General features: G+C 49.7%; 1 protein-coding gene across 2 annotated transcripts in view; it reads right to left on the bottom strand.

The window, feature by feature from the left end:
• Positions 1-7,859: 7,859 nt before the first annotated feature.
• The window catches only part of tet3 (tet methylcytosine dioxygenase 3), a 29,329-nt gene continuing 10,859 nt past the window's right edge, over positions 7,860-26,329 (bottom strand). For both annotated transcript variants that reach the window (XM_084694638.1, XM_084694639.1), the window contains exons 2-10: positions 22,793-25,616; positions 20,745-20,835; positions 17,699-17,792; positions 16,733-16,941; positions 16,384-16,534; positions 16,155-16,244; positions 15,692-15,829; positions 14,929-15,283; positions 7,860-14,094 (exon numbers count right to left, since the gene is read on the bottom strand). In XM_084694638.1, the coding sequence (XP_084550764.1) occupies positions 12,449-14,094; positions 14,929-15,283; positions 15,692-15,829; positions 16,155-16,244; positions 16,384-16,534; positions 16,733-16,941; positions 17,699-17,792; positions 20,745-20,835; positions 22,793-25,616 (5,598 nt within the window). In that variant the 3' untranslated portion in view covers positions 7,860-12,448. The remainder of the gene's footprint in view (positions 14,095-14,928; positions 15,284-15,691; positions 15,830-16,154; positions 16,245-16,383; positions 16,535-16,732; positions 16,942-17,698; positions 17,793-20,744; positions 20,836-22,792; positions 25,617-26,329) is intronic.

The raw sequence follows: 26,329 nt of genomic DNA, 5'->3' as shown, positions 1-26,329 counted from the left end.
GCTGACCAAGCCCCCACTCATTCCTTGGTCTTTAGCAAAGGCCCATGTGGCTCTTGATGGTATTGCATTTCCGATTTTGTATGCAATGGTAAAAAGGTCTCAAATCCTGAAACATTGATAGTGTAGGCCGAGAAACACTTTAACAAAAGCCCATGTGGATCTTGTTGGTATTGCATTTCCGATTTTGTATGCAATGGTAAAAAGTTATAAAAATCCTGAAACATTGATAGTATAGACCAAGAGTAACTACCACACCACAAATGGCCCACCATTACCCATAGGTGGCGCTACAGGCCACGCCAAAAAGCACAAATATACAAGGCTTTCTGGAATGGATAGGCTCACCAAGCCCCCTACCTTCACTTATTGGCTTGAAAAAAAGGCCCATGTGGCTCTTGATGGTATTGCATTTCCGATTTTGTATGCAATGGTAAAAAGGTCTCAAAATCCTGAAACATAGATAGTATAGGCAAAGAAACACTTTAACAAAAAGCCCATGTGGATCTTGTTGGTATTGCTTTTCCGATTTTGTATACAATGGTAAAAAGTTATAAAAATCCTGAAACATTGATAGTATAGACCAAGAGTAACTACCACACCACAAATGGCCCACTATTACCCATAGGTCTTCCCTTGACACACGCGCGGGCTTGGCAAGACGCACACGCAACATTTCAGGAGAGTGTGGGCTTACCAAGCCCCCACTCATTCCTTGGTCTTTTGCAAAGGCCTTGTGGATCTTGATGGTATTGCATTTCAGATTTTGTTTGCCATGGTAAAAAGTTCTCCAAATCCTGAAACATTGATAGTAAAGGCCAACAGTAACAACAACACTTTAACAAAAGCCCATGTGGATATTGTTGGTATATTTTTCCGATTTTGTATGCAATGGTAAAAAGTTAAAAACATCCTGAAACATTGATAGTATAGGCCAAGAGTAACTACCACACCACAAATGGCCCACCATTACCAATAGGTGTCGCTACAGGCCATGCCTTAAAGCACAAAGCACTTCACTTCTTGTGAAGATTAAAGCACTTCACTTCTTGGCTTGAAATAAAGGCCCTTGTGGATCTTGATGTTATTGCATTTCAGATTTGGTATCCCATTGGAAATTCTGCAGCATTGATTTTTCTATACAGTTACAATTTGTCAAGAATATACATTTTTCAATGGTTCGCAGTGCTTTACATGTAAGCCAGTCAAACAAGTTCATATGAAGACTCTTGAGAATGTTTAGTACACAAATCTGAGAAAAAGTTGACTCTAAGATGAAAGGTCGATTTTTGGTGAATCTTTGAAACATGCATGCTTGGCTAATTTCTAGGGAAATTTACAATGAAATGTGTCCCCTGCTCCTCCCCGCGCATACTCCAAATTCTCACACACTCATTCTTCCCTTGACACGCGCGGGCTTGGCAAGACATACACGCAACATATCAGGACTGTGTGGGCTGACCAAGCCCCAACTCATTCCTTGAATATCAGCATAGGCCCTTGAGGACCTTGGTGTCATTGCATTTCCTACTTTGTATGCAATAGTAAAAAGGTCTCCAAATCCTGACACATTGACAGTACAGGCCAAGAGTAACTACCACACTTTACCCAAAGCCCATGTGGATCCTGTTGGTATTGCATTTTCGATTTTATATGCAGTGGTAAAAAGTTTTTAAAATCCTGAAACATTAATAGTATAGGCCAAGAGTAACTACCACACCACAAATGGCCCACCATTACCCATAGGTGGCGCTACAGGCCACGCCTTAATGCATAAAGATACAAGGCTTTCTGGAATGGATAAGCTCACCAAGCCCCCTTCCTTCACTTACTGGCTTGAAATAAAGGCCCTTGTGGATCTTGATGGTATTGCATTTCAGATTTGGTATGCCATTGGTAATTCTGCAGCATACATTCTTCTATACAGTTACAATTTGTCAAGAATAAACATTGTTCAATGGTTTGCAGTGTTTGGAGGAATCCGCCATTACTGCTTGCAGTTATATTTGTATTTGTTGTTGAAGAGTTGTTGGCATGCTGGATGATTCAAGGCTACACCAGTCAGACCCCATTGTCTGGATCTTGTGCCAAGAAAGATTTGAAAGACAGAAATAAAAAGTGCCATGTCAAGTTTACACCAACTGTAGAAGACGTTGTGTTTGTGCTTAGGATTCAATGTTTTGACAAAAAGACATTAGGAAATAAGAAAAAACATGAGGTATGGGCATCTACTTTCACACAACTTCCAAGACTAGATGTTCCCTTTTCACAAGCTTTTCTTCACACCGCAATGTAGATGATGGGACACGTGTGTCGTAAAGTGGGGCACTATTAGATACTAGGGATCCTTCAGACTTTCAGACCTATACTGGATTCCCTGTTGTTTCCATGGCACCAGTTGAAGACAATGTACTGAGCCCTTCACGACCATAACTCTCTTTGTTGTCCTTGTGCACAGTAAGAGTACAGAGCCAATGAAACGCAGATGGCCTTAAGCAGTGCAACTTAGATGAGGAACATAAGAGGTCAGACCATTTATGGGCAGGGGTTGGGGACCATTCAGTTCCTGTGTCTGTGGTAAAAAAAAAAAAAAAAACCTTGGAGTAAACCTCCATGTTCCAGAACCTCTTTTTCTATGAGGACATGCAAGAAGCATGTCTTTTCATAGAAAGATGAAGCGTGAGCGTGAGATATGTTGTCTTCCTATGAACAATGTGTTGCTATAGCTGCTGAGAGAAAATGGTTTGTTGTCATGGAGCATTTTATAGACTATGAACTGGTTTAGTCCAGAAGACCTGCTCATTGTTGATAAGAGACAACCTTTTCTCTAAGCTCTACCAGGCCTCATGTAAGACATCATTCATTACTTGGAGCCACGGGAAAAGCTTGGTCACATTGAAAGTTATTAAAATGAGTACTGATAATAATTTGAAAAAAATAGAGACCTGTTTCAGCTGTGGCACGTTTGAAAAGCATCTGGAATCTAAAAGCCAGGCCAATTACACCCTATGTGCTCTTAACCCATACTATTCTGAGGGCTCATCAATCTGCAGTCCACTTGAAATGTCAGCGGAACAATTTTCACCGCATGATGCGGACACCATGCAGAGCAACAGCAGTCGTCTTCACGAAATTCAGACTTTAATGCAAACATGAGATATTAGCCAACATTGTGCACTCTCTGGCTGTGTCCTACCTCATAGAAAACAGACACACAGTAACTACACGGTGTACAATAACTTGCTCTAAAGGGGGGTTTAAGAAGATGAGAGGGCTAACCCATGGTCCACCTTCTCACCATTTTCATTTTGCATCCCAGGAAGGTTATGGCAGGGTAAAACTTGATATTATTCATTTTATGATAGCCAAAGCTTGATGTAGCATCAGGCCTGGGTATAGTATGCTCAATTAGTAAGTCAAAGAAAAATAAAGCTGGTATAAATCTACAAATTACTGTCTGCCTTGTGAATGCAATGGCAGATTGTCAGGAAATGTCTGATGTGATAAATAATAACAGATTAAACTATATTACAGCTCTCAGGATTGAAGAGAAGGCCGAGTTTTGAATGTTGAGGGATGAATGTAACTCTAAAAAGACTTCTTGAGTATGAAGAAAATGAAAAATCTGACGTTTTGTATGTTATTTATAGAGAAGTTAGTGATTCCAGCCCCAACGTCTAGGAAATATGGGTAGACCTGCTCTCAGTAATGTGTCCAGTGAGACCTCCCTCCCAACACACTCACTGCTAGACTGCTGCTGGCAACCAATTAATGCTAGAATTCTCTTACTAATTTGAGTCTATCATGGTGAGCAGGATAATAAGCTTGTCAGCATGCCTGCTTTGGAACCACAACCCTCTACACACACACACACAGACACGCACACAATCTATACATTACGAATGGTCTTCTTGTTTCATAATCATAATCACGGCTTTACCTTGATAGTCAGATAAGTAGAGACCTCCTTCAAATTGACACACTTCCAGTCATTTTTTTTGACGTTTTATGTTTTTCTCTTTGCACTGTCAGGTCTGTGAACAGAACCTTTCTCATGACAGTGAATGAGAGTGATGCAATCAGGGCTAAAACTCTAAATATAACTTATAGACAATGACTCAGCTAGACTGCCATGAGCCTGAGCAGACTGAAGTGACACTAGAGGGAGAAAGGGATTCTAATGGAAGACAAAGAAGGAAGTGTAACAGCTTGCAATTAATTTTCATTGTTCAGGCTCAAATGTTCCAATGTTCGATTCTTTTGAAAATTAGACTTCCCAAACAATGTCAAGGAAGATTAAACAATGCCATGTTTTTGAATAGACTTTGATTTAACAGTAGGTCTAGATTTAATTGGATTCAACAATATATGTTTTGAAAGGTGCCAGACGCAAGCAGTTTCCCACTTGAAGCACATGCCCCACTGGGTCAATTAAGACTCATGGTTTGGATGGATAGATGGATGGAATGGTAGACTGATGAATTGACAGATGGATGAATGAGACAACTTAAGCCCTGGATTCATATGTGTGTCAGAATTGATGGGGAATGAGTGGTTCCCCCCTACCTTCAGGGATAGGAAGACTGACTATTCATTCACACGACTGTAGGTGGACATTCTTACACAATGTGATTGATACCAAATGCATGCTCTTCAATCGGTCACTGTCTGCACCCGCCTGTCCATCCAGCATCAACACTCTGGACGGCTCTGACTCAGAATACGTGGACAACTATAAATATCTAGGTGTCTGGTTGGATTGTAAATTCTCCTTCCAGACTCACATTATGCATCTGCAATCAAAAATTAAATCTAGAATCGGCTTTCTATATAGCAACAAGGCATCCTTTACTCATGCTGCCAAACATACCTTTGTTAAATTGACCATCTTACCAATTCTCGACTTTGGCTTTGTTCCATATATAAATTAGCCGCCAACAATCTCCTCAATAAATTGGATGCAGTCTATCACAGTGCTGTCCGTTTTGTCACCAAAGCCCCATACAGTACCCACCACTGCAACCTGTACACTCTCATTGGCTGGCCATCGCTTCACACCCAACGCCAAACCCACTGGCTACAGGTTATTTACAAATCCCTGCTAGGTGAAACCCTGTCTTACCTCAGCTCATTGGTCACCATAGTAGTACCCACGCGTAGCACGCGCTCTAGCAGGTACATCTCCCTGGTTACCCCCAAAGCCAATTCCTCATTTGGTCGACTTTCTTTCCAGTTCTCTGCTGCCAATGACTGGAATGTATTACAAAAATCTCTGAAGCTGGAGACTTTCATCTCCCTCTCCAGCTTTAAGCACCAGCTGTCGGAGCAGTTCACAGATCACTGCACTTGTACATAAACAGCCCATCTATCTACCTCATCCCAATAGTGTATTGATTTATTTATTTAATCTTGCTCCTTTGCACTCTACTTGCACTTTTATTCTCAGTGTTAAACTGTTTTATTTGTAATTACTGTGCTTATTATTCTTGTTTATTCAACGTGAAACTCTGTATGTGTCTTATTGCTATGTTGTATCTTGGCCAGGTTGCAGTTGTAAATGAGAACTTGTTCTCAACTAGCCTACCTGGCTAAATAAAGGTGAAATAAAATAAATAAATAAAAATATTTTTTGCTCCCTCGTGATACTTTTTATTAGTACTCATAATGGAGCATGGAAATCTTCTCTCTCACTGGCAGATCTGCCGAACTGTTGTTTGGAGGGGGAGAGTTTGGTAATTCATCAATTCAAATATCTTATGGACATGTAAACCGGTTTTAATTGGTACATAAACAGATTTGTTTTATGGTGTTTTTAATTAAAAAGATGCCTGATCACATTTAGATTTATTTTTCAACATGGATTGACTAATTAGGATAAAATGCCACAAAAAATACATCTACTGTAGTTCATACGGTCACATAAGGGGTAAATCTATAGTGAGTTTAAGAACATTTCCAATTATTTCTGCTTGTGTCATCTTTTGGACAACTGGAAGTATTTTCCTGCCAGGTCTTAACTGTCGACAAAAAGGTCACCTGTAGCTATTCTGTTGAGTGTTATTGGACAACGACTTTATTTGACCTACGGAGACGCTAGAAGATTGCAGGCCACTCTGGCACAAACACAAAAAAAAGCACACTTCAGCCTCAAATTATTTTGAAAAAATCACAGCCGTGTAACAATGCCATGATAACTGTTGACACCAACGTTTTTTATAGAGAAGTTGACAGCTGTCTGCACACCACTGTCACAGTTCACAATTCCTCATTTTCACGTGATGGTTTTTCATTTGAAATGGTTGTTGGAAGACAGAGGATCGTATTTGTACTTTGTGTTTTCTATGGAGAGAACCAAACATTTTTGCTTTTGCTAACAACTTTATCCCTATTTTGTAGTTGTACTACTGTATGGATATCTGGTAGGTCAGATGTGGTTTCCTTGTGATGTGACTATTAAATGCAGATCGTTCCTCGACTTTGACCACTGAATTAATTTGTTCTTGATTTTCGATTGAAGTCGCTAAATGCACAATTTGTATGCCTGTTTGGATCGAATGTACAATATCGGTGTGTAAAATGGAAGCCCATGATACTTCTTACGTGTGTGTGTGTGTGTTCTAAAAATGGAATCTATTCAGCTTTCCAATGAAAGCCGCGCCATCTCCCCATACAACTGTGAAGGACTTGCTATGATCCTGCTCAAGTGCTCTCCTCCCTGAGTTCTGGATCTTAATCATGTTTGTGACCAGAATGGCAAAAACAAAACAAAAAAAACATTGCTCTTCATCTGCACTATAGTTCCAATCCCTTGATGCCTCCCAGCTGAATGAGGATATGCATTTACCTGGTGACTCAAGCTGTTCCTGTTGTTGTAAACAGTGCGCCCTACACACCCAAGAAATCTTTACAGGATAGTTGTAATTGACAACGACTCAGTAATTCACTTCCAGAATCCACCTTGTGCCTGATTGGTTTCCACTGTGTGTTTGGGGTCAATGTGTGTGTTTTTGTGTCAGTGGGTACGTGCCACGTTCACTTATTTGATTTGGTTTAGGAGATTTCTCTGAACGTGCGTGGATATCCATCCAACACATTTTCTTTTGTTGATCTGCGTAGTTGTTATTTGATAAGACCAGGTGGCTGGTGGATATCAGATGGCTAGCCCTGAACAAATCATGCACAGCCTTTCCATGAGTGAAGCAAAAACATATTGAATTATGCTTGGTATATGCAATATGCTCTCACACACACACGCACGCCAACACACACAAATCCCGACACACGCAGACACACACACACACACGCACCTCCACATATATAACCCTACAGTATGTTAGATGTTGCTGTGCTGCCATCATGTGGGTATTGGTACTTTACATTATAACTCTTCAAGAAACCTGTCATATCTTCTTCAATAAGTACTTTATCTCTGTCAGCATATACCTCTGACAGCAGCATGAAGCCCCCCTGACCCCCTCCCCCCCTCCTCAAGCTAGTCATCTAGTCGCTCTGGATAAGAGTGTCTGCTAAATGACTAAATGTATATCACTGCCAAAATAACACTGGTAAAATAACAATCCTTTTATGAACCATTACTGTAGAGCTAATTATTTGTGAACATTCGGAAATGACCTGTATTTATTTCGTAATTACAAAGATAACTAGTGTTACCCAAGTACTCTATCCTCTGCTACACCTCTAACCTTGTGCTTGAGTGTTAGAGTAATTAAAAAAAGTGACCAGAGGTGTCAGAGCAGGGGGAGGTACGGGTCTATGTACGATCATCTGTACGCATCCACACACTGCAGCGTTGAGTTCAGCGATAAGACAGGGGAACCAAAACTCAAACAACCAGTCATCACAATTTTAAATGTTCATGTTTTATTAATTATCGCGCAACATAAAACAATATTGTGGATTGTACCACACACACTATGTATTCACATAATACACCATACAGCTACAAAGAGAAAGACTGAACAAAAACACTTTTTTTTTTTTACATACTGCATACTTGACATGAAAAAATTTAACCAAAAACAATCTTCAACTCAAATAGGAATGTAGCTGCCAGTTGTGTTTGCTGTCTTCCTGTATGGAGAAAAACGCAGTATAAGCTTGGATCCTTACTTTGGAAAGTGGACAAAATCAAGTGACCGGCAAACAGCAGTGCTGAGAGTGGGGTATTCATTTAGATTGTGTGTGTGTGTGTGCATGCGTAAGTGTGTGTGTGTGTGTGTGTGTGTGTGTGTGTGTGTGAGTGACAGAGAGAGAGAGAGGATGTTAGGTGTCCGATAAGGTATGAGGAAGTAAGGAAAGAGGAATATGTCTTAAGGAGAAACACAGGGAAGATAATTGCTATGCTCTTAGGGTTATATCTTAATATCCTTCTCCTGCTATATGAGGTGTACAGCACTCTCAAAGAGCATTTGACTAGCTTCTCACTGGTACGTGACAGTGGACCAAATCACCCGACATCAGTCGGTTCACATCAACCTCCACTCGTCATGAAGATGAGAACTGTTTTATTTTAAGTACCTGGAGATGCGAGGATAAACCGTCATGACGTAGAACAGTTCTGTTCCGAGTGCTTCTCTAGAGAGTTTAGAACTAGAACGCTGAATAGCCTTGATGCATGTGGCAGCGGTAGGGGGTGATAGCACTCTCCACGAGATCAGCACCAGAGAGCGCTTCCCACTCGACGGAAGAACCGTCTTACTCAGAGGAATAGTTCTCTTAACATTCTAAGAGCTCAGAAAAATATCAGCCACCGCACCTTACCCCCCCCCCACACACACACACACTTTTCCACATTACACTGGAGGGGAGTCCACCATAGCACCTAATTCCCCTCAGTGTGTGTGCAGGGGGAACTGTTTCGGGGGACTGGTAACCTCAGACTCATATAGAAATGTACAAAATTAAAAACAATTAATTACAGTATATGATCAGCACCTATTATTACACAGATCATAAATATGACTGGATCTATGTGGAATGTGGATCATGCATTGTTGTTATAAAAAGGGCGTTTGCAACCAGAGCATGAGGATTTAAACAAAGAACATTATTCCCAGTCCTGGTAGCCAAGTCTCTGACTGTCTAAGACACATACCAAGAGACAATGGCTAACTAACTAACTGTCATTTCTGAGGGTTTTCCCTAAAATGCTATGGAATACATATTTATCTGGTACCACACATGTTCAGTCGTTGTTTTAGTTAACAGTTCTTTCCTACTGTTAATCCAACAGCTGACAGTAGTAAGCACCAAGCACCTCAAAACATGTGGCCGTTCACCTGATAGTCAAACACATCTGACAAGATTGACAAGCATCCATCTCCCTTCTGAAGCCCCGCCCTGCCAGACGACCTCTGCTCCAGGAGGGCGGGGCTTCACGGCACAGATGATCTGCACATGCTCCTGAATGCCTACGGGCTTTCAAACCAAACCCACAGACTGCCCCTTGGGGGAAGTTTTCCTCTGGGCTCGCTGATAAGAGTGTTGATGCAGAGCTTCTGCGAAACAACAGAGCGAGCGAGTTGTTCGGTGAAAGATTGCCCTTTAAAACACCGAACCTGGCGGGCTGTTATTGTCATACATGAATAGCTTGCTAACAGTTGTCTAATTGGGTGACTAGCTTGGGGGAGGGGGGGGCAGGGGGGCTTCTTGCTGCTGTCAGAGGTATATGCTGACAGAGATACAGTACTTATTGAAGAAGGAGAGCAGTTAAATTTAAATATAAATTTACAGACACAAGAACACATGGGTTTCAAGTGTTGTCCTTCCACTGTCTGGCAAAGCAACTGGACTGTATCTCCTGGACTCATTCATGATTTAGTCATAATTCCTCACCAGTTAAATAATCTTACCTAAATATTTCAGTATTTACATTTTGTTTACCTTTCTCTCTCTCTCTGAAGAAAAACAAAACAAAAACTAAGCTTCAAGTTGTCAATAATCGGCTCTTTTTTTCCCCCCATTAAAATCAAGATTAAAAGTGCTTTTATAAAATCTTTTCTTCTCTATGTACAATTTGTACTAGCTCTATCAAAAAACAAAAACATCAACGACAATCATCATCAATTATCATCATAATAAATAAGAATTAAAAAGTGGATTCAAATGAGTATGTACTGTGGAGCATGCAGATATCTCCGACAAAAGCACGTTCCTCTGTGCTCAGTGTCTCCATCGTGTGGGTAGCGTATTGTGACTTGGACCAGTGTCTCTACAACATGAGGTATAGAAACCCTCGAAAGCACCAGGGCTCATCAGAGTTAAGTAACAGAGTAGCCGACAGCATCACACCCTGAACGTCCCCCGATGGGCAGTGCACACATTCACATGCTGAACACACCAGCACTCGTGCACTCTCTCTCTCTCGCTCGCTCACTCACGCTCTCTCGCTCACTCCCGCTCTCTCTGTCTCTCTCTCCCGCTCTCTCTCTCTCACACCCACACAAACTCACACGCACTGTGCACAGGATGAGAATGTGGAGCCCCAAGAGGTGGGATCAACAGCGGACCCTTCAGTTTAGCACCAACTAACTACCCTCTAGGCCTCCCTTGACCCTCTGACCTCACCATGCAGTCCTGCCTCAAGCCTCCAACCTGCCTCGAGCTTAAAGCCAGCCTCTAGACTCAAACTCAAGCCTGCACACAAAAGCATGTTATTCCTCTCATCTCTGACACTTCCGGGTGATACTTCCGGGCAGTACTCCCGCGCTGTACTTCCAGGCAGTACTTCCTGGCTGGACTTCCAGTCAGTACTTCCTGGCAGTACTTCCAGGCTGGACTTCCAGGCAGTACTTCCTGGGTGGACTTCCAGGCAGTACTTCCTGGGTGGACTTCCAGGCAGTACTTCCTGGCTGGACTTCCAGGCAGTACTTCCGGGCGGTATTTTCTGGCCAGAACTGATAAAGGCCACAAGTGTTGGGGACAGGTCGAGCGTAATAGTGCAGAAAAACATGAGGGATGGAATCAGCTTGGCCCTTGGGGTGAGAAATCCACACTGAGAGGGTCACTAAAGGAAGCGTGATGACTGAGTGGGCTGAGGAGCCACAGTGGGGTCGCTGGCTCTGTGTAGCACAGTGTACGCAGACACGCAGCGCTCCGCGCGAACGCAATCGCACAGCGCACCTTTTTGTTAGTGTGTGTGTGTGTGTGTAGGCAAAGCACCAAGGTGTTTCGAAAGCACCAAAGCACCACAAGCTGTCCATTCACCACCTTCCATGCGCCTCAACGATACCAGTGTGGACCAGAAGTTCACATTGACCTGTGGCCAGGGACCTGAGTTCCCTTCTGGCCTTGCGAGGAAAGGTAGGGCCCCATGCTGGTTCACATGAGCTCACAAACGTGCCTGTGTTTGCGTATGTGTGTCGTGTACTATGCACCATTTGAACAGAAACCAGGACTGCCCTCTAGAGGCGACAGGGAGAAGTTCTCCTCGCAAGAGAACTGCCTGGACAGCCCTGGGAAGATAAGGACCCCCCCTCCCCTCCTTGGTGCCTGTTGGTGGGGGTCTCTCTGTCAACGAGTGACGAGTACCCTTAGTCATCAACAAGCTCCACAAGACTGACAGGAAGGGAGAGACTCTCCTGGGAAGATGACGGAGGGGAGGCGAAGCACCAGTGGATGGGTTGATGATTGGACGAGGAGGAGGAGGAGGAGGAGGAGCCTGTCTCATCACAGCAAGGCGAGCAGTTAGAGAGAGGCTCTTGAGATGTAAGTCTGAGGTGGTGTGGCGACAACCTGACAGAGCCTGGTCGCTTCACAGCACTCGCTTGGAGCAGCAGGACTGTGGGTCAGATTGTTGCGCGGCAGCGGGGGAGCCTTGCTGTGTGGAGAGAGAGACCACCCCCCCCCCCCCCAAAAACCACCGGGAACAAGATTGACAAAGGTCGAAGAAAAGAAAGAAAACAAAGGTAAAACCATACTTTTCCACAAACATAGTAAAAAAAAAAAAAAAAAAAAAAAAGCGAGTCGGCCTGACTCTCGATTAAAAAACAAACATAAACAATCACATCATTAATAATAACATTAATGAAAACAACAATGTAAAAAAACGAAAGAGGTTTCCTCATCGTAATAATAATAATAAACAACACCTGTAATAACAACATTGACAGTAACAATAGCAATCATAATAATATTGATAATAATAGCAATAATTAGGATCATTAAAATTCTATAAAGAGGGAGAAGCTATGGAGTCCGCCCCTTTAGTGGGGGAGGACAAGCACCACAGGCAGAGTTTGCCCAGGGTCAGTTCCAAACTGCTGCCTGACATGAGGTAAAAACACAAGAAAACCCCCCTCTGTCCTCCACCTGACCACGCAGAGAGAGAGAGGAAAGAGCTGGGCTGAGAGAGCGCCCTGGGGGGGGGTGCAGGAGGACCGTCAGACCCCTCCCTGGTCCCCCCCCCCCAGCCGTGACTCAGTGTCCATCCTCAAACGAAGTGACTGTAGGGCCCAGTGAGCTGCGTGCAGGCGTAGGGAGCGGACGTGACCGTGGAGGTGGTGTGGAGGGTGGGGGCCGAGCGTGTCGCCGGCCCCTCTTTCTTGTCCTTGGCCTGGCCGGGGCTGGCCCCCGCGCCCACGCCGCCCGTCACCCCCCACTTCCTTTTCTTGCCGTAGGCCTTGATCTCCTCCTGGGAGAGGCCCAGCAACGCCGCCTCCTGCTGGCGCTCCCGCGCCCGCTCAGCCAGCAGCTTCATCTTGGCCTCCCAGAGGGCCAGGCCGTGGCTGGGCTGGTTGAGGTTCTTGTGTTGGTAGAACACCAGGGAGATGCGCGTGGGGTGGCAGCGGTTGGGCTTCTTGAGGGGCGTGGTGGCATGCAGCTCCCTGCGGGCGCACTCCAGCAGGATGGAGCCGTGGGCCGGCGCCACCGCCACCCCGCCGATGTTGGGGTCCAGGAAGTTGTGCTCCGAGTCCGACCACACCTCGTCGTCGTCCTGCCCTCGCACGCTCTCCGCGTCGCTCTCGGCGCGGTTGGCGTCCCAGCAGCCGTCAGCCGTCTGCTGCAGGGCGTCCGGGAACAGGCGGCCCTCGGGGGCGGGGGACGGCGTGCTGCCGGCCACCGAGCCCCCGCACGACCTCCACGCCTTCTCCTGCACCCCCAGGGGGGTGGAGCTCCGGCTCTCGCCTGCCTTCGACCACATCTTGTCGGGGAAGGCTCCGGCCGGCTGGCCGTGCTTTAGAGCAGGGCTGTAGGCTGCGGGGGGCCAGGCTTTGGGCTGAGGGCTGGGGGCGGGGCTGTCCCAGTGACGGGGGGTGCCTGGGTGTGGTGACGAGGCCGGGGAGGGGGCTGCCTTCATGGCTGGGGAGGGAGAGGGGGCGGGAGAGGCCATGGGGGTGTTGGGGCCCGGGTAGGAGTTCCACTGCTGATGCTGGAGGTAGGGCGAGGGCTGCTGTCGGTCTTGAGTGAAGGCGTGGTTGGCCGCGCCGGCGGCCAGCTGGCCGCTCCCCTCCCAGCTGCCGGGCAGGATGCCGCCGTTGGGCTTGTGGGCGGGCCAGCCGTCTGGCTGCGGCGTGGAGCTGGGCGTGGCGGTGCGGCCAGGCCCCGGGCCCTCGTAGACGGGGACGTCCATGGGCTCTGGCTTGATGACGGGGGTGCCTCGGTGGGAGGCCTCAGAGGAGACGGACGAGGGTCGCGATTGGATGTTCTGGTGGGCGGGGGCGGGGTGCTGCTCGGGGTGGCTGGGGTAGGGGTGGGCAAGGCGGGCCTGCAGCCCCTGGACGTCAGGCTTCTGGTCCAGGGGCTCGGCCTTGACCCCCACTTTGGGCCAGGGGCCGCTGCGGCCGTCGTAGCCCATGAGCTCCGGGGGGAAAAGTGCATTGGGGGGGTAGTTAAAGTACCCGTAGGGTAGTGCCGGTAGATTGGGGTGGTAGCCGTTGACGGCGCCTGGAGCTGGGTGCGGGCCCCCTGGGGGAAGGCCCCCCCTAGTGTAGTAGGCTGGGTGAGCAGGGTGGGGGTAGACCCCGTAGGGCTCTGGCCCCTGGCCGGGGTAACCTTCAGGGAGGGCTCCGTTGAAGGGCTCCTTCTTAATGAACGCTTCCTTCTTGATCGTGGGCTTCACTTCCTGTTTAGGGATCGCTGTGGAGAGGAAACAGTCAATGTCAGCATTGTCGGTTTTCATTCTGAACTTTTGCAGGGGTGCCTTGAGCTGGGTAGTACATGCAGTTGAGTCAGGAAATCATCATCAGTATCAGAAAGGGTTTTAATCGCCATGAACGTTTGCACAGACAAGGAATTTACTTTGGAAGGTGCATACATTCAACTTACATAGGAGTAAATCTTAAATAAGTGGTGTAGGTTTAGGTGTAGGTTTTGTAAGTCTAATGAACTAATACTAACTAGTGGTAAGGTACAGATATGTAAATAAAATAAATATAAAGTATAAATATAATGTACAATATCTTACTACAATCATACTACTATCAATGACTACAATGTCTCAGGAATAGAGTTCATGTGACTGTCTCTCCACCTTCAAGAGAAGGCTCAAGACATACTTGTTTCGGGAGTACAACGGTACTTAGGAATGGTTTGCTGAACCCAATGCTAGTTTCCTCAAGGATCTGAATGACTTGCTTAGACTGTTGCTCTTGTTGGTTAGTGGTAGCTGATTTAAACTGTTGTTCTATTTTAGTTAATCCTATTTTTATTGCTTTCCTACAGGTACACTTGCACTTAAAGATTCATGTTGTTTAATTGTAACTTGCTTAACTACATGCTCTTATGGTTTCTTCCCTTTAGCACTTATTTTTTGGTTGTTCACAATATGTACTTCTTGTTTTTGGCTACCCGCAATGCTATGGGGTTATCTTGCTGTTATTATCAGTGACCTATGCACTTTGTAAAGCTCTCTCTTGGAAGTCGCTTTGGATGAAAGCGTCTGCTAAATGAATAAATGTAAATGTGTCTCACCTTTATTGCCTAGCGGTGTTTGAGGGGCGCCAGTAAGTGTGACCTCGGCTCTGACAACATCAGTCTTGCCGGGCGTGTCCCCGCCCTGCAGCTTGCCCTTCTTCTTCTCCGATGCCTTGGCCTTGGCCTCCAGCCGCCGCTGACGGCACGACTTGGCACGCTCCGGAAGCTTCCGCACCTCGCGCCGAAAGGCGTTCAGCATCTGGATGGCGCCCGTCCGCATCTTGAGCCGCTGGTTCTCCTCGCTGCCGAACTCGTCGGTGTTGGACACCTTGTAGAGGGGCAGGACGTGGAGCTGCTCGTCCTCGGGGAGCTCTCCCACCTTGCGGTTGTCCTCCTTGGTCAGAGTACACACCTGGATGGGGGGGGGGGAGGTCACATGGTCACACTGGTGCCGGGGTAACGTGGTGTCTTGCCACGTGGTCGACTGTTGGTTTGCTTTTTAAACAAAACTATCTGGCATCCACACGGAACGAGTGTAAGAGAAATGACAACGTTCACAGTAAAGGGTTAAAATACAAATGAATAAAAAAAACGATATGTCGACAGACTGATGGGAAAAGAAAGCGCGAGAAGGTGAGAGAGAGCGATGGTAAGAAAGAGTGCGACAGGGAAGAGGAGTAGAGAGACACGGAGAGAAAGAAAGTGAGAGGAAAAGCGAGCTGTCGAAAGAAAGAGAGTGAGAGAGACAGAGAGAAGGAGGAGGAAGAGGAGGAGGAGGAAGCACCCATCCAATGGGGGCAAGGACGGACGAGAGACCCACCACCGTGCAGCCGTTGTAGAGGTTGTGCTGGTCCTTGTGGGCGTGGGCGCAGAAGTCCATGCAGGCCGTGACCCCTGAGAAGGGCCTCCCCTCCTCCAGGCCCAGTCTGCAGTCTGTGGCCGTCTCCTCGTTCTGACACTGAGGGACAGGACACAGGTCACACAGCGCTCCACGCTCCAGCACACGCTCACACACTCCCTCGGACCTCCCCCCCGGGGGGGCTCTAACGGCTGCCCCACGGCAACTGGGTGGGACGAGAGGCCGTTATTCACAGGGAAAGACCGACAGAGAGCTCTCCCCGGCCCTCCCAGCCACACACACATGGCTAGTCTGTCACCTCACCCCTGGTAACGTGAGCAGGAAGGGAGGACAGGGTTACTGGATGTGGACTGGCTAGTGAGTAACTCCTGCTGTCTAAACAACACTGTGTGTGTGCGTGCGTGCGTGCAGTGTAAATGCCTACCTGGTTGCTGTAGGCCTTTGGGGCTAGCTGCTTGTACAAGGGGGCCACCTTTGTCGCTAGTTCCTGGAAGTTATCCCTGAGTTTGTCCTCCTGAAACGCAAGCCAACAGGCTGGTCGGAACACCGCACGACACCAAAGAACACTGCACGACACCAAAGAACACTGCACGACAGGGTCGGCGTGGTAACAAGCAGGTGTGCGACGCTGGTATCTCTCTCCCAGGCCATACCTGTTCTGGCCGGTCTCCCTGCAGTCTGAACTTGCGTGGTATTTTACTGCGAGCGTATTTGCAGCCGTTGAAGTACATGCTCCAGGAGCAGCCGAAGGAGAAGGAGGCTCCACAGGTGTCCGGGTCCTTGCCTTGGCATGCACACGTACGACTGCAGGGGGAGACAGCGAGCACAAGCCTGTCAATATACATTAAATCCTGGCTTGACTTCCGCGGACCTGTAATTACTAGACCAAGTTGGCCACCTGCATCTCACGTTCAGGCGTGAGTTTGTGGACACCCCTGCCTAGCACAGGGGTCTGTGGAGGAGTCGGAGGGTATGTTGTCTCCGGGCACAGCCGTCACTTACTCGTCGTTCAGGCCGCAGCGCCGGCTGGTGGGGTTGCCGTACTTGGTGAGGGTCTCGGAGAGCTCGCGGTACAGCTTGTCGCCCAGCGCCTGGGGCACGCCCTCCCACGCCATGATGAGGATGACGATGACGGCGTTGGCACAGTGGTGACCTGCCCGGTGACGCACCAGACACAGCAGCTTCTCTGTGAGGCCGCTGCGACGGATCACCTGGAGAGAGAGAGAGAGAGAGGGAGAGAGGGAGAGAGAGAGGGGGGAGAAGGGAGAGAGAGAGACAGAAAGGAAGAGCGAAAGGGTAGGAGAGAGAGAGAGAGGGGGGGGGGTGGAAGAAGAGAAGGTAAAAGAAAGATGGAGAAAACATTTTTAAACAGCATCCATTTATTTTTCTCCTTCCCGTAAGATACACACCCACCCACCCACACATTTCTGTGTGCCACTAATGGCCCCTCCATCAGAGGCTGCTTTAAATCCATGAAGCCATTAGCAGGGTATGAGAGGTGGGGGTGGGGGGTGGGCTAGCAGACGGCTAGTAGTGAGGCCCCCTGCTGCTTTACAGTGTGGGGGGTGAGACCGTCTGCAAGGTGTCTCCGTGTGACACCTCATTACACACACACACTCTTCGTAGATCTGGCTCTGATTGGCTGTCAGGGTTGTCAGGTGACACAAAGGCCCAGTCACACCTCTTCAACAGTGTCTGAATGGATTGTCTCAACCTTCACGCTGTTCCAAAAACTCCCCTTCATTCAATAAGAGTAGAACGCATTCTCTTTGACTACATGATTGCATACTTTTCGCTTGCATTTCTCTTATCATTGGATTCGGACGGAATGTTAAAAAAAGGATGATGCAAGACTGATGAAAAAGCAGTTGCAGGGCTTTATTGCGTCATGGTAAATGGCTCTTCGTAGACTTCTGGGTCTACTTCGTGTGCAGTGTTGGTGGTGTATATTGACGGGGTAGTACTCACCCATTTGGCGATGGGACACCCCTGAGAGCTCTTGCCCTCTCGGCCCGTGTAGAGCACCTTCTCAATACGGATGGCAGGTCCTTTCTCTCCATACCTATACAGACACAGAGTGGGAAACATTCATTATGGGTTGGTGCCGCACAAGATCTCAGTCATTTTTATAAACTGTTATGTTATTTTCCATTTGAGATGGGAATTTGGGCCTGCGTTCTACACCACTGTGTTTGACACCTCTGTGTTTGACACCAGTGCAAGCCAAAATGAGTGTTCTCACTCCTCTGCGAAGCTTTGCAGAGATAGGGGTAGCAAGCTTAATACACTGGAAGATTCTTTTAGATAACATGATCTGTATGTGTTATGGAGGAAGACATTGTCTCGTTTTTAAGTGTGTGTGTGAATGTCTTTTCTTGTGCGTGTGTGTGTGCGTGTGTAAACTTCTGCTGTCTTATGCACGCATGTGAACACGTGTTTTATTGTGCTCGCGCGCGTGTGTGTGAAGCTCAGCATCGATTGGAGGATTGCTCACTCCCAGCCCATCCTCTCACCCTCCTCGACCCTCGCTGTCAATGCGATCATGTCAGGCCCGCTCAGTCCTGTCCAGCATGCTGAACACATGTGGCCTCTCCTGAATAGGGGCCAGCCCTCACCCCCACCGGGAGCCCGCTCTCCACAGGGGCTGCACACCGAGGGGTCAAAGGTGGGTCAGGGTTCACCCAGACACTATGGAGGGCTTTAGTTCTTACGTCACCCTTCAAACAAACAAAGAGACCCCCAGCCCCCGACCCTGCAGCCTCCGACCCTGCAGCCCCCGACCCTGGACCCTTCCACCTCAACTGACAGGGGTCTCAGGGGAGGGCCGAGTCACCTTCCTATAGAAACAGACCAAGCTATGGTCTCCCCTCTCCCCCCTCGGTTTGACACTATGGAGTGGGAGAAAAGGTGCACAGTCAGGGTTTGTCAGCACAGATTACAATCCTTATCCTGGCCCTTTCAAGACCCCCAGATCCTCATACAGCCATGGTGAACTAGCGACTGGGATATACTTGGATGATATTGACTTGATTCTGTGGCAACGACAGTGTTTGGAGCCTTCTAAGTACTCTCTCCTACTGTCACGGTGATCAGCTCCACCACATTGAGTTCCCTCATTTCTCGAGGAGGTTTCTATCCTCCTCTGCGCTCTCTCTGGATCTCCCTGACCCTATCGTCTCGCTGTGCTTGTCTTCCCCCTCACTGATCTGCTGATGCGGACACTTCCTGTTTCTCCTATTGGATTTTGGGTCAGGGATTCCCTCGGGGACAGAATCAGAGGAGAGAGAGAGAGAGAGAGAGAGAGAGAGAGAGAGAGAGAGAGAGAGAGAGAGAGAGAGAGAGAGAGAGAGAGAGAGAGAGAGAGAGAGAGAGAGAGAGAGAGAGAGAGAGAGAGAGAGAGAGAGAGAGAGAGAGAGAGAGAGAGAGAGAGAGAGAGAGAGAGAGAGAGAGAGAGAGAGAGAGAGACAGAGACAGAGACAGAGACAGAGACAGAGACAGAGACAGAGACAGAGACACAGAGACACAGAGACACAGAGACACAGAGACACAGAGACACAGAGACACAGAGACACAGAGACACAGAGACACAGAGACACAGAGACACAGAGACACAGAGACACAGAGACACAGAGACACAGAGACACAGAGACACAGAGACACAGAGACACAGAGACACAGAGACACAGAGACACAGAGACACAGAGACACAGAGACACAGAGACACAGAGACACAGAGACACAGAGACACAGAGACACAGAGACACAGAGACACAGAGACACAGAGACACAGAGACACAGAGACACAGAGACACAGAGACACAGAGACACAGAGACACAGAGAGACACAGAGAGACACAGAGAGAGAGAGACACAGAGAGAGAGAGAGACACAGAGAGAGAGAGAGACACAGAGAGAGAGAGAGACACAGAGAGAGAGAGAGACACAGAGAGAGAGAGAGACACAGAGAGAGAGAGAGACACAGAGAGAGAGAGAGACACAGAGAGAGAGAGAGACACAGAGAGAGAGAGAGACACAGAGAGAGAGAGAGACACAGAGAGAGAGAGACACAGAGAGAGAGGGGAGAAAGAGAGAGAGAGACACAGAGAGAGAGAGACACAGAGAGAGAGGGAGAAAGAGAGAGACACAGAGAGAGAGAGACACAGAGAGAGAGAGACACAGAGAGAGAGAGACACAGAGAGAGAGAGACACAGAGAGAGAGAGACACAGAGAGAGAGAGACACAGAGAGAGAGAGACACAGAGAGAGAGAGACACAGAGAGAGAGAGACACAGAGAGAGAGGGGAGAAAGAGACAGAGAGAGAGACAATGTGAGAGGGGGGAGAAAGAGACAGAGAGAGAGACAATGTGAGAGGGGGGAGAAAGAGACAGAGAGAGAGACAATGTGAGAGGGGGGAGAAAGAGACAGAGAGAGAGACAATGTGAGAGGGGGGAGAAAGAGACAGAGAGAGAGACAATGTGAGAGGGGGGAGAAAGAGACAGAGAGAGAGACAGAGAGAGAGACAGAGAGAGAGACAGAGAGAGAGACAGAGAGAGAGACAGAGAGAGAGACAGAGAGAGAGACAGAGAGAGAGACAGAGAGAGAGACAATGTGAGAGGGGGGAGAAAGAGACAGAGAGAGAGACAATGTGAGAGGGGGGAGAAAGAGACAGAGAGAGAGACAATGTGAGAGGGGGAGAAAGAGACAGAGAGAGAGACAATGTGAGAGGGGGGAGAAAGAGACAGAGAGAGAGACAATGTGAGAGGGGGGAGAAAGAGACAGAGAGAGAGACAGAGAGAGAGACAGAGAGAGAGACAGAGAGAGAGACAGAGAGAGAGACAGAGAGAGAGACAATGTGAGAGGGGGAGAAAGAGAATCAGAGGGTAGGTCTTCAATCTTGTATGCTCGGGAACATACAATTACACCACTGTTTGTGTGTGTGAAGAGGACGTGAGAGGAGAGGAGGGCAGAGCAGTGGAGGAATGGAGAGGGGGGAGAGGGGGAAGAGGAATCTCACCTGTTCTCCATCAGTTCTCTGATGGAGGCCACAGTTGGCCCTGAGCCAAGGTGATTATAGTACGGCCCTTCATCTTTCTCCAGGATTTGCTCTGGGAGGTTGAGGGAGAGAAAGATAGAGAGAGAGACAGAAAGAAAGAGAGAAATAGACATGTAGATAGACAGAAATAGAGAGATCAAAACAGGGAGATAGAGAGAGAGAGAGACATACATAGAAAGACAGAAATGTAGAAGTTAACAGAGATAGGGAGAGAGAATCAGACAAATAGAGAAGCAAAGAAAGATTAGAACATAGACTCCATGTACATCTAAAGTCCTAGCGTGCCGGGGAAGCTCAGACAGAATGTGAAATTACAAACAATACAGCCAGGAAAACAGGAACTCAAATAAGGTTGGCCACACACACACACAAGTACACACAAGTACACACACGCTAATTCACACGCTAACCCTCTCTCCCCTGTGCAGCAGCTGGAGCCATGGTAGGAGTAGTAGCTGGGGACATTATGCACAGCAGAGCTGTTGGAGGGAGTGAATGAGTCAGAATGTGGAGAGGGCGTGTGTGTGTGTGTGTGTGTGTGTGTGTGTGTGTGTGTCTGTGCGCACGTCTGCCAGTGAGGCAATCTGAGGTCGCATTCCCCCGACAGCGCAGAGGAACCAAGGTGTGGTCAGAGGAAGTATGCTACATGGGCGGAGCCTAAACAGACTATCATGTGAAAATAGTTCTGTGAGTGAAAATAGGAGGTACTCTAACTTTGAGTAAGCGTGTGTGTGTGTGTGAGTGCATGTTTGAGTTTGTGCACGTGTCTCTGTGTGTGTGTGTGTGTGATAGAGAGGAACAGGTTCTACTGTAATGTTGACATTGGGATTGCGTGAGCTTTGCTCGGGGACCTGTTGTCAGGCTTAGGGTTAGCGACGGGCACAGCAACAGAGCCAGCTAGTGTTCCCTCCAGCTGCTCTCCCTCACCCGCCTCTGGGGACAGCATGACTATGGAGTAGCCCTGGCCAGTACACAAACCTTTTCAATTAGCAAGAACTAGCATTAGCTTTTCACTAGCAAGAACAGAGAGCTGTAAGGAGCTTTACAATGTTGTTGTTGTTTTTCTTTGGGGCGGGGGGGGGGGGGGGGATCTGTGTTTTGGGAAATGACGTTATCTATGTGAAGCCTACGAAACCATGTTTTCGAACTTTGGTGGGGTGCACTAAACCATAATTGCTAACTTGGTGGAGTGTGCTAAAATGTGCATGCTAATTTCCCATAACAGCTGCAGGCTGAAAGAGTGTTTGGTATACACTAGTATACAAAGAATTTCCTATGTGTGGCTCCTGCCCCCTTTGTGCTAGCTCAGTCAGCAGTGGACCAACCAGGCTGTTGGCTTGCTTAGCTGTGTCTGACTACCCCTAACCCTCTCCTGCCTCTCTACCTCTGTCCTTCTATCCCTCTGCCATTCCCCCTCCTCCTCTTCCTTTTCCCCTTTCTCCCTCTTTCTAAGTCCTCTCCTTTCTCTGTCTCCTTGTCTCTCTCCCTCTCTCTTTCTACCAGACCCACACAGCACAATGGTCTCCCTCTGCTGTTGTGTTGCTCCATTGTTCCTCTGGCCTCTCTCAGAGCCTTGCACTGTAGCTGACTGTACTGGACACCCCCAAACACACACACACACACACACACACACTCACAGACAGCCCTCCCTCCCTGGGCAACATGCACATTCTCAGACACACTCGCCTGCTGTCCAGAGAGAGGTGCTGGAGCAGAAGGGATTCCACCACCTGATGTAGCTACCCAACCACCCCCACCCCACACCCCCAACCACCCCCACCCCCCAACCACCCTCACTGCCAAAGCATGTCCTACATGGGTAATGTGGTATTACTGATGTTCTGAAGTATTCATGAGGGAGCCATGTCCTTGGGATGTTACTAAGGACCTAGCAGAATGCTCTGCTCTAAGGAAAGTAATGAAAGCCTGTTATTAATGTCCCAGGGTAGCTCAAACACACACACACACACACACACACAAGTACACAAGAGCACACGGACTGAACTCACCGACGCAGTCGCAGATGGGGAACTCTGCCTGGGCGTCCTTGGCGGGGGTGTCCAGCAGGCTCTTGGTGGGGGTGTCCAGGTACCTCATCGGGGACTCGAGGAAGCCTCGGAGGGAGGGGCTGCAGGGGAAGTCCTCCTTGGTGGGCGTGTCCTCCTCGGAGTAGCAGGTGGTGGAGAGCACAGTCACTCCTCCCGATCCCTCGATCTTCATGCGTTTGGGGAACGGGGAGAGGGGGACGGTGAAGGGCTCCTCTTTTACCGGGTGCTGCTCCGCGTGGGCCTCCTGGCGCAGGGCGAGGGGATGGGTCCCCTCGCGCAGCTCGTCCGAGGGGCTCTCGGTGGTGCCGGGATGCGATGCTTCACTTTGAGCCCCTGACTCGTTCGGTTTCTGGTCCACCTCCATCTCCTGCCCTGCTAGAGGAGGAGGAGGGGGAGGGGGAGGGGGTGCAGGCTGGGCGCTGGGTGGGGACGCCGGCCTGTCGGGTCCTGAGTTGGCGTGAGCACCAGGCCGGGACTGCAGACTCACTCCCGGCTGGGCCGACGGAGGGCTCTGCCCCGGGGGGTGGCTCAGAGTAGGGCAAGGTTCTGACGCGGGGGTCTCGTCCCCGAATTCGGCTTCGAACTGGCGGATCAACTCCTCGAACTTGGGGTCCAGGGAAGAGAGGCCCGGTATCTGCGAGGTGGCGGACGGAGGTATGGAGGTCTGAGGTGTCGTGGTGGGGGTGCCGGTGGGGGCATCTCCCTCTGTGCTAGCCTGGGTCTCGGTACGCAGAAACTGGGGCGGAGGGGGGATGGCTGGGATGGCCAGAGGGGTTGCAGACATGGCAGCGGGAGCAGCAGTCAGGGGGGGGACCGAGGGGTGGAGGATGGATACCTGAGATTGGGCGGGGAGGCCTGGGACTGTCTGAGGGGGGATATTAAGGGAGAGAGAAGGTAGATGACCTGGGTCTGGGCTGGCCAGGACCTGGGCCGCGGTGAGGGGTGACGGTTTCTGTATGGATATCTGACTGGCAGGCAGAAAGGTGGGCAGCGAGGCCTTCTGCTTGGTCTTTTTGATGACGATGGGCTTGGGCTTGGGGACAGGGGTGCCAGCCTGGCCCCCTCCAGCCTGCTTGACCAGGGGAGACGCCTGGCTACTCTTCCTTCTCTTGGGTTCCTTGGCTTCCTGCTTGATGGCTACAGGGGGCATGAGGGGCCCCTCCAGCCCTGGGGTCTGGGGCCACCACTTCCGCAGGCTCTGACAGGCCTGGGGCCCCCGCTGGGCTGGGAGCCCCGGGCCCTGGAAGAGATTCCTCTTGTGGTGGAGGTGCTGCTGTAGGGCGGCCTGGGTGGAGAAGCGGATGGCAGCGCTGCCGGGGGAGAGAGGCGGGCCGGGGTACTGCTGCTGCCCGTTGGGGAGGCCGTAGCGGCTCATGGAGGCGGAGCCGGGGTAGTCCCCGAGGTCCACTTCCTGCTTCACCCTGTCCTGGCACGGGATTGGACCGTGTTGGTGGGGGCCGGGCAGCCGGAAGGAGGCGGGAAACTTCCCGCTCGTGTCTCCCAGCAGCTGCTTGAGCTCCGACATGGGGTCCATGGCACCGGGGAAGCGGGGCTGGGATTCCGAGGCCATCATGGCCCACTGGCTCCTCTGCTCCGGGCCCTGAAGAAGCCACTGCTGGCCGGGGAGGTGAGGGCTGGCGGGGTGCCCTGGTACCGGGTACGGAGAGGTGGAGGGCAGGAGGGTGGAGGCGTGGGGGGGCTGGCCCTGAGACTGGGGCCGGTGCTGCTCCCAGGCCTGCTGGCTGGGCTGCAGGCCTGGAGGGACGGATTGTGAGCGCGATGAGGAGGGGGGAAGGTGGCTGCCGTGGTGGGGGTAGCTCCCGTGGTGGGGGTGGGTGGACTGGGCGGTGGGCACCGAGGCCTGGGGGCCGGTGGCGGACAGCTGGGTCAGAGCTTCGATGGCGATGGCCGTCTGCAAGCTGACATTCTTCTCCTTGGCAATGGAGAGGACCTGGGGGGAGCAGGGGATGGGGGGAGGGCGGGGGCCTGGGCGGGGGGCGGGGTGCAGGCTGCCGGGGGCCTGCTGATGGGAACCAGACGGGGGGTTACTCCCGTTCACCTGGGGTTGCGCTTGGTTGTGGAGGTGAGCCTGGTTGTGGGGGTGCGCTTGATTGTGGGGCTTCTGGGAATGCATCTGGTGGGGGGCGTCGGTCATTTGGCAAGGGCCTTTCCCGTCCCGGCCGGACAGCAGGATCCTCTTCTCCAGCCACTCCAGGTAGTCTGGACAGTCCGGCCCCTCACAGTCACAATTGGGGGGCTTGTGTCCGTGCCTGGCCTGGCTCAGGGCTGTCTGCAGGGTGCTGAGGTCCTCCGCGGTCCCCCCAGGTGTCCGTCCCCCCGCCACGCCTGCGTCCTTCTCCTGACTGAACTTCTCGTACAGCTGGACGGTGTGTGGCTGTAGCTCCGAGGAGGAGGATGGAGGTAGGGAACCCGCACTGGCGGAGAAGGCCACCAGGTTATGGGCGTCCTCCATATCAGCCTGGTGGTCGCCAGGGGCTCCTCGCTCGCCGTCGACCCGGCAGGGAAGCTGCTGCTGGGGGTCGCTGGCCTTGCCGTGCCCAGACGCCCAGCCCTGTCCCGGGGTTACGCTCCTCGCAGGCTCCTGGTGTTCCAGGGCTGCCCCTCCTCCTCCGCCCTCCAGGGCACCCTCCTGTTCACCGGGGTACCGCCTTGGTCCATCGGTCGCTTCCAGGCTCAGTGCCACCTCCTCGAGGCGGTCATGTGACCTGATTTCCATCTGGCCTCCTCTTCTGGGGCCATCCACTGGAACCGTGTCGAAAACAGTCTGAAAGAGAAGGAGAGAAAGTGATGGGGAAGAATGAGATGGAGAGAGAGAGAGGGCCAAGGTTAGAGATGTCATTAGCAACCAAACACTGTAGAAATAAAGGTTCTCAATAAAAACTGCACTCCACAAACATTACGTATCAACTGTGAGGCTGACATGAATGAAATGAATTCCCTTAGTCTGATTTAGTCTCTTTTCCAATCTCTCTCCACACACATTCACACACACACAAGCAGGTCAGTTAGGATAAGGAACTGAATTAACTGTTGCTTCAATAGACAGTTTTCACAAAGAGCCAGTGTTGAAGTAACAGGCCTTGTGACATCATTCAACACACTATTGCAAATCAGTCAGTTGACCAATACTAATGGGTTTAGCATCACCTTGACAACACATGACTACTGGTTCAGATATGTTACTTGCAGTTCAATACTACTATGTTCCAGTTCAATACTTCCATTAGCAATATGAAAGACAAACTCTCAACCCTGACAGGCACACCAGCCATGGTTTATCAACTGGGTCAGATACAACAGTAGTATACTTTAGTTCTATACAGTAATATAGTAGGTTACAATGGTAATATGAGTCTTGTCCATCTGAGTTCATGATGGGGGTTATAGTTTGGGGTTTTGATTAGCGTTATGGTTAGGGGATGCCAGCGCAGTCTTCTAAATATACTGGACTCGATACAGACAGTATAGTGCTATTCA

The sequence above is a fragment of the Hypomesus nipponensis genome, chromosome 28 (genome assembly GCF_054491055.1).
Source record: "Hypomesus nipponensis isolate SF chromosome 28, ASM5449105v1, whole genome shotgun sequence".
Taxonomy (NCBI): domain Eukaryota; kingdom Metazoa; phylum Chordata; class Actinopteri; order Osmeriformes; family Osmeridae; genus Hypomesus; species Hypomesus nipponensis.
The sequence above is the reverse complement of the archived record's forward strand: the minus strand, read 5'-3'. Positions and strand labels throughout refer to the sequence as shown.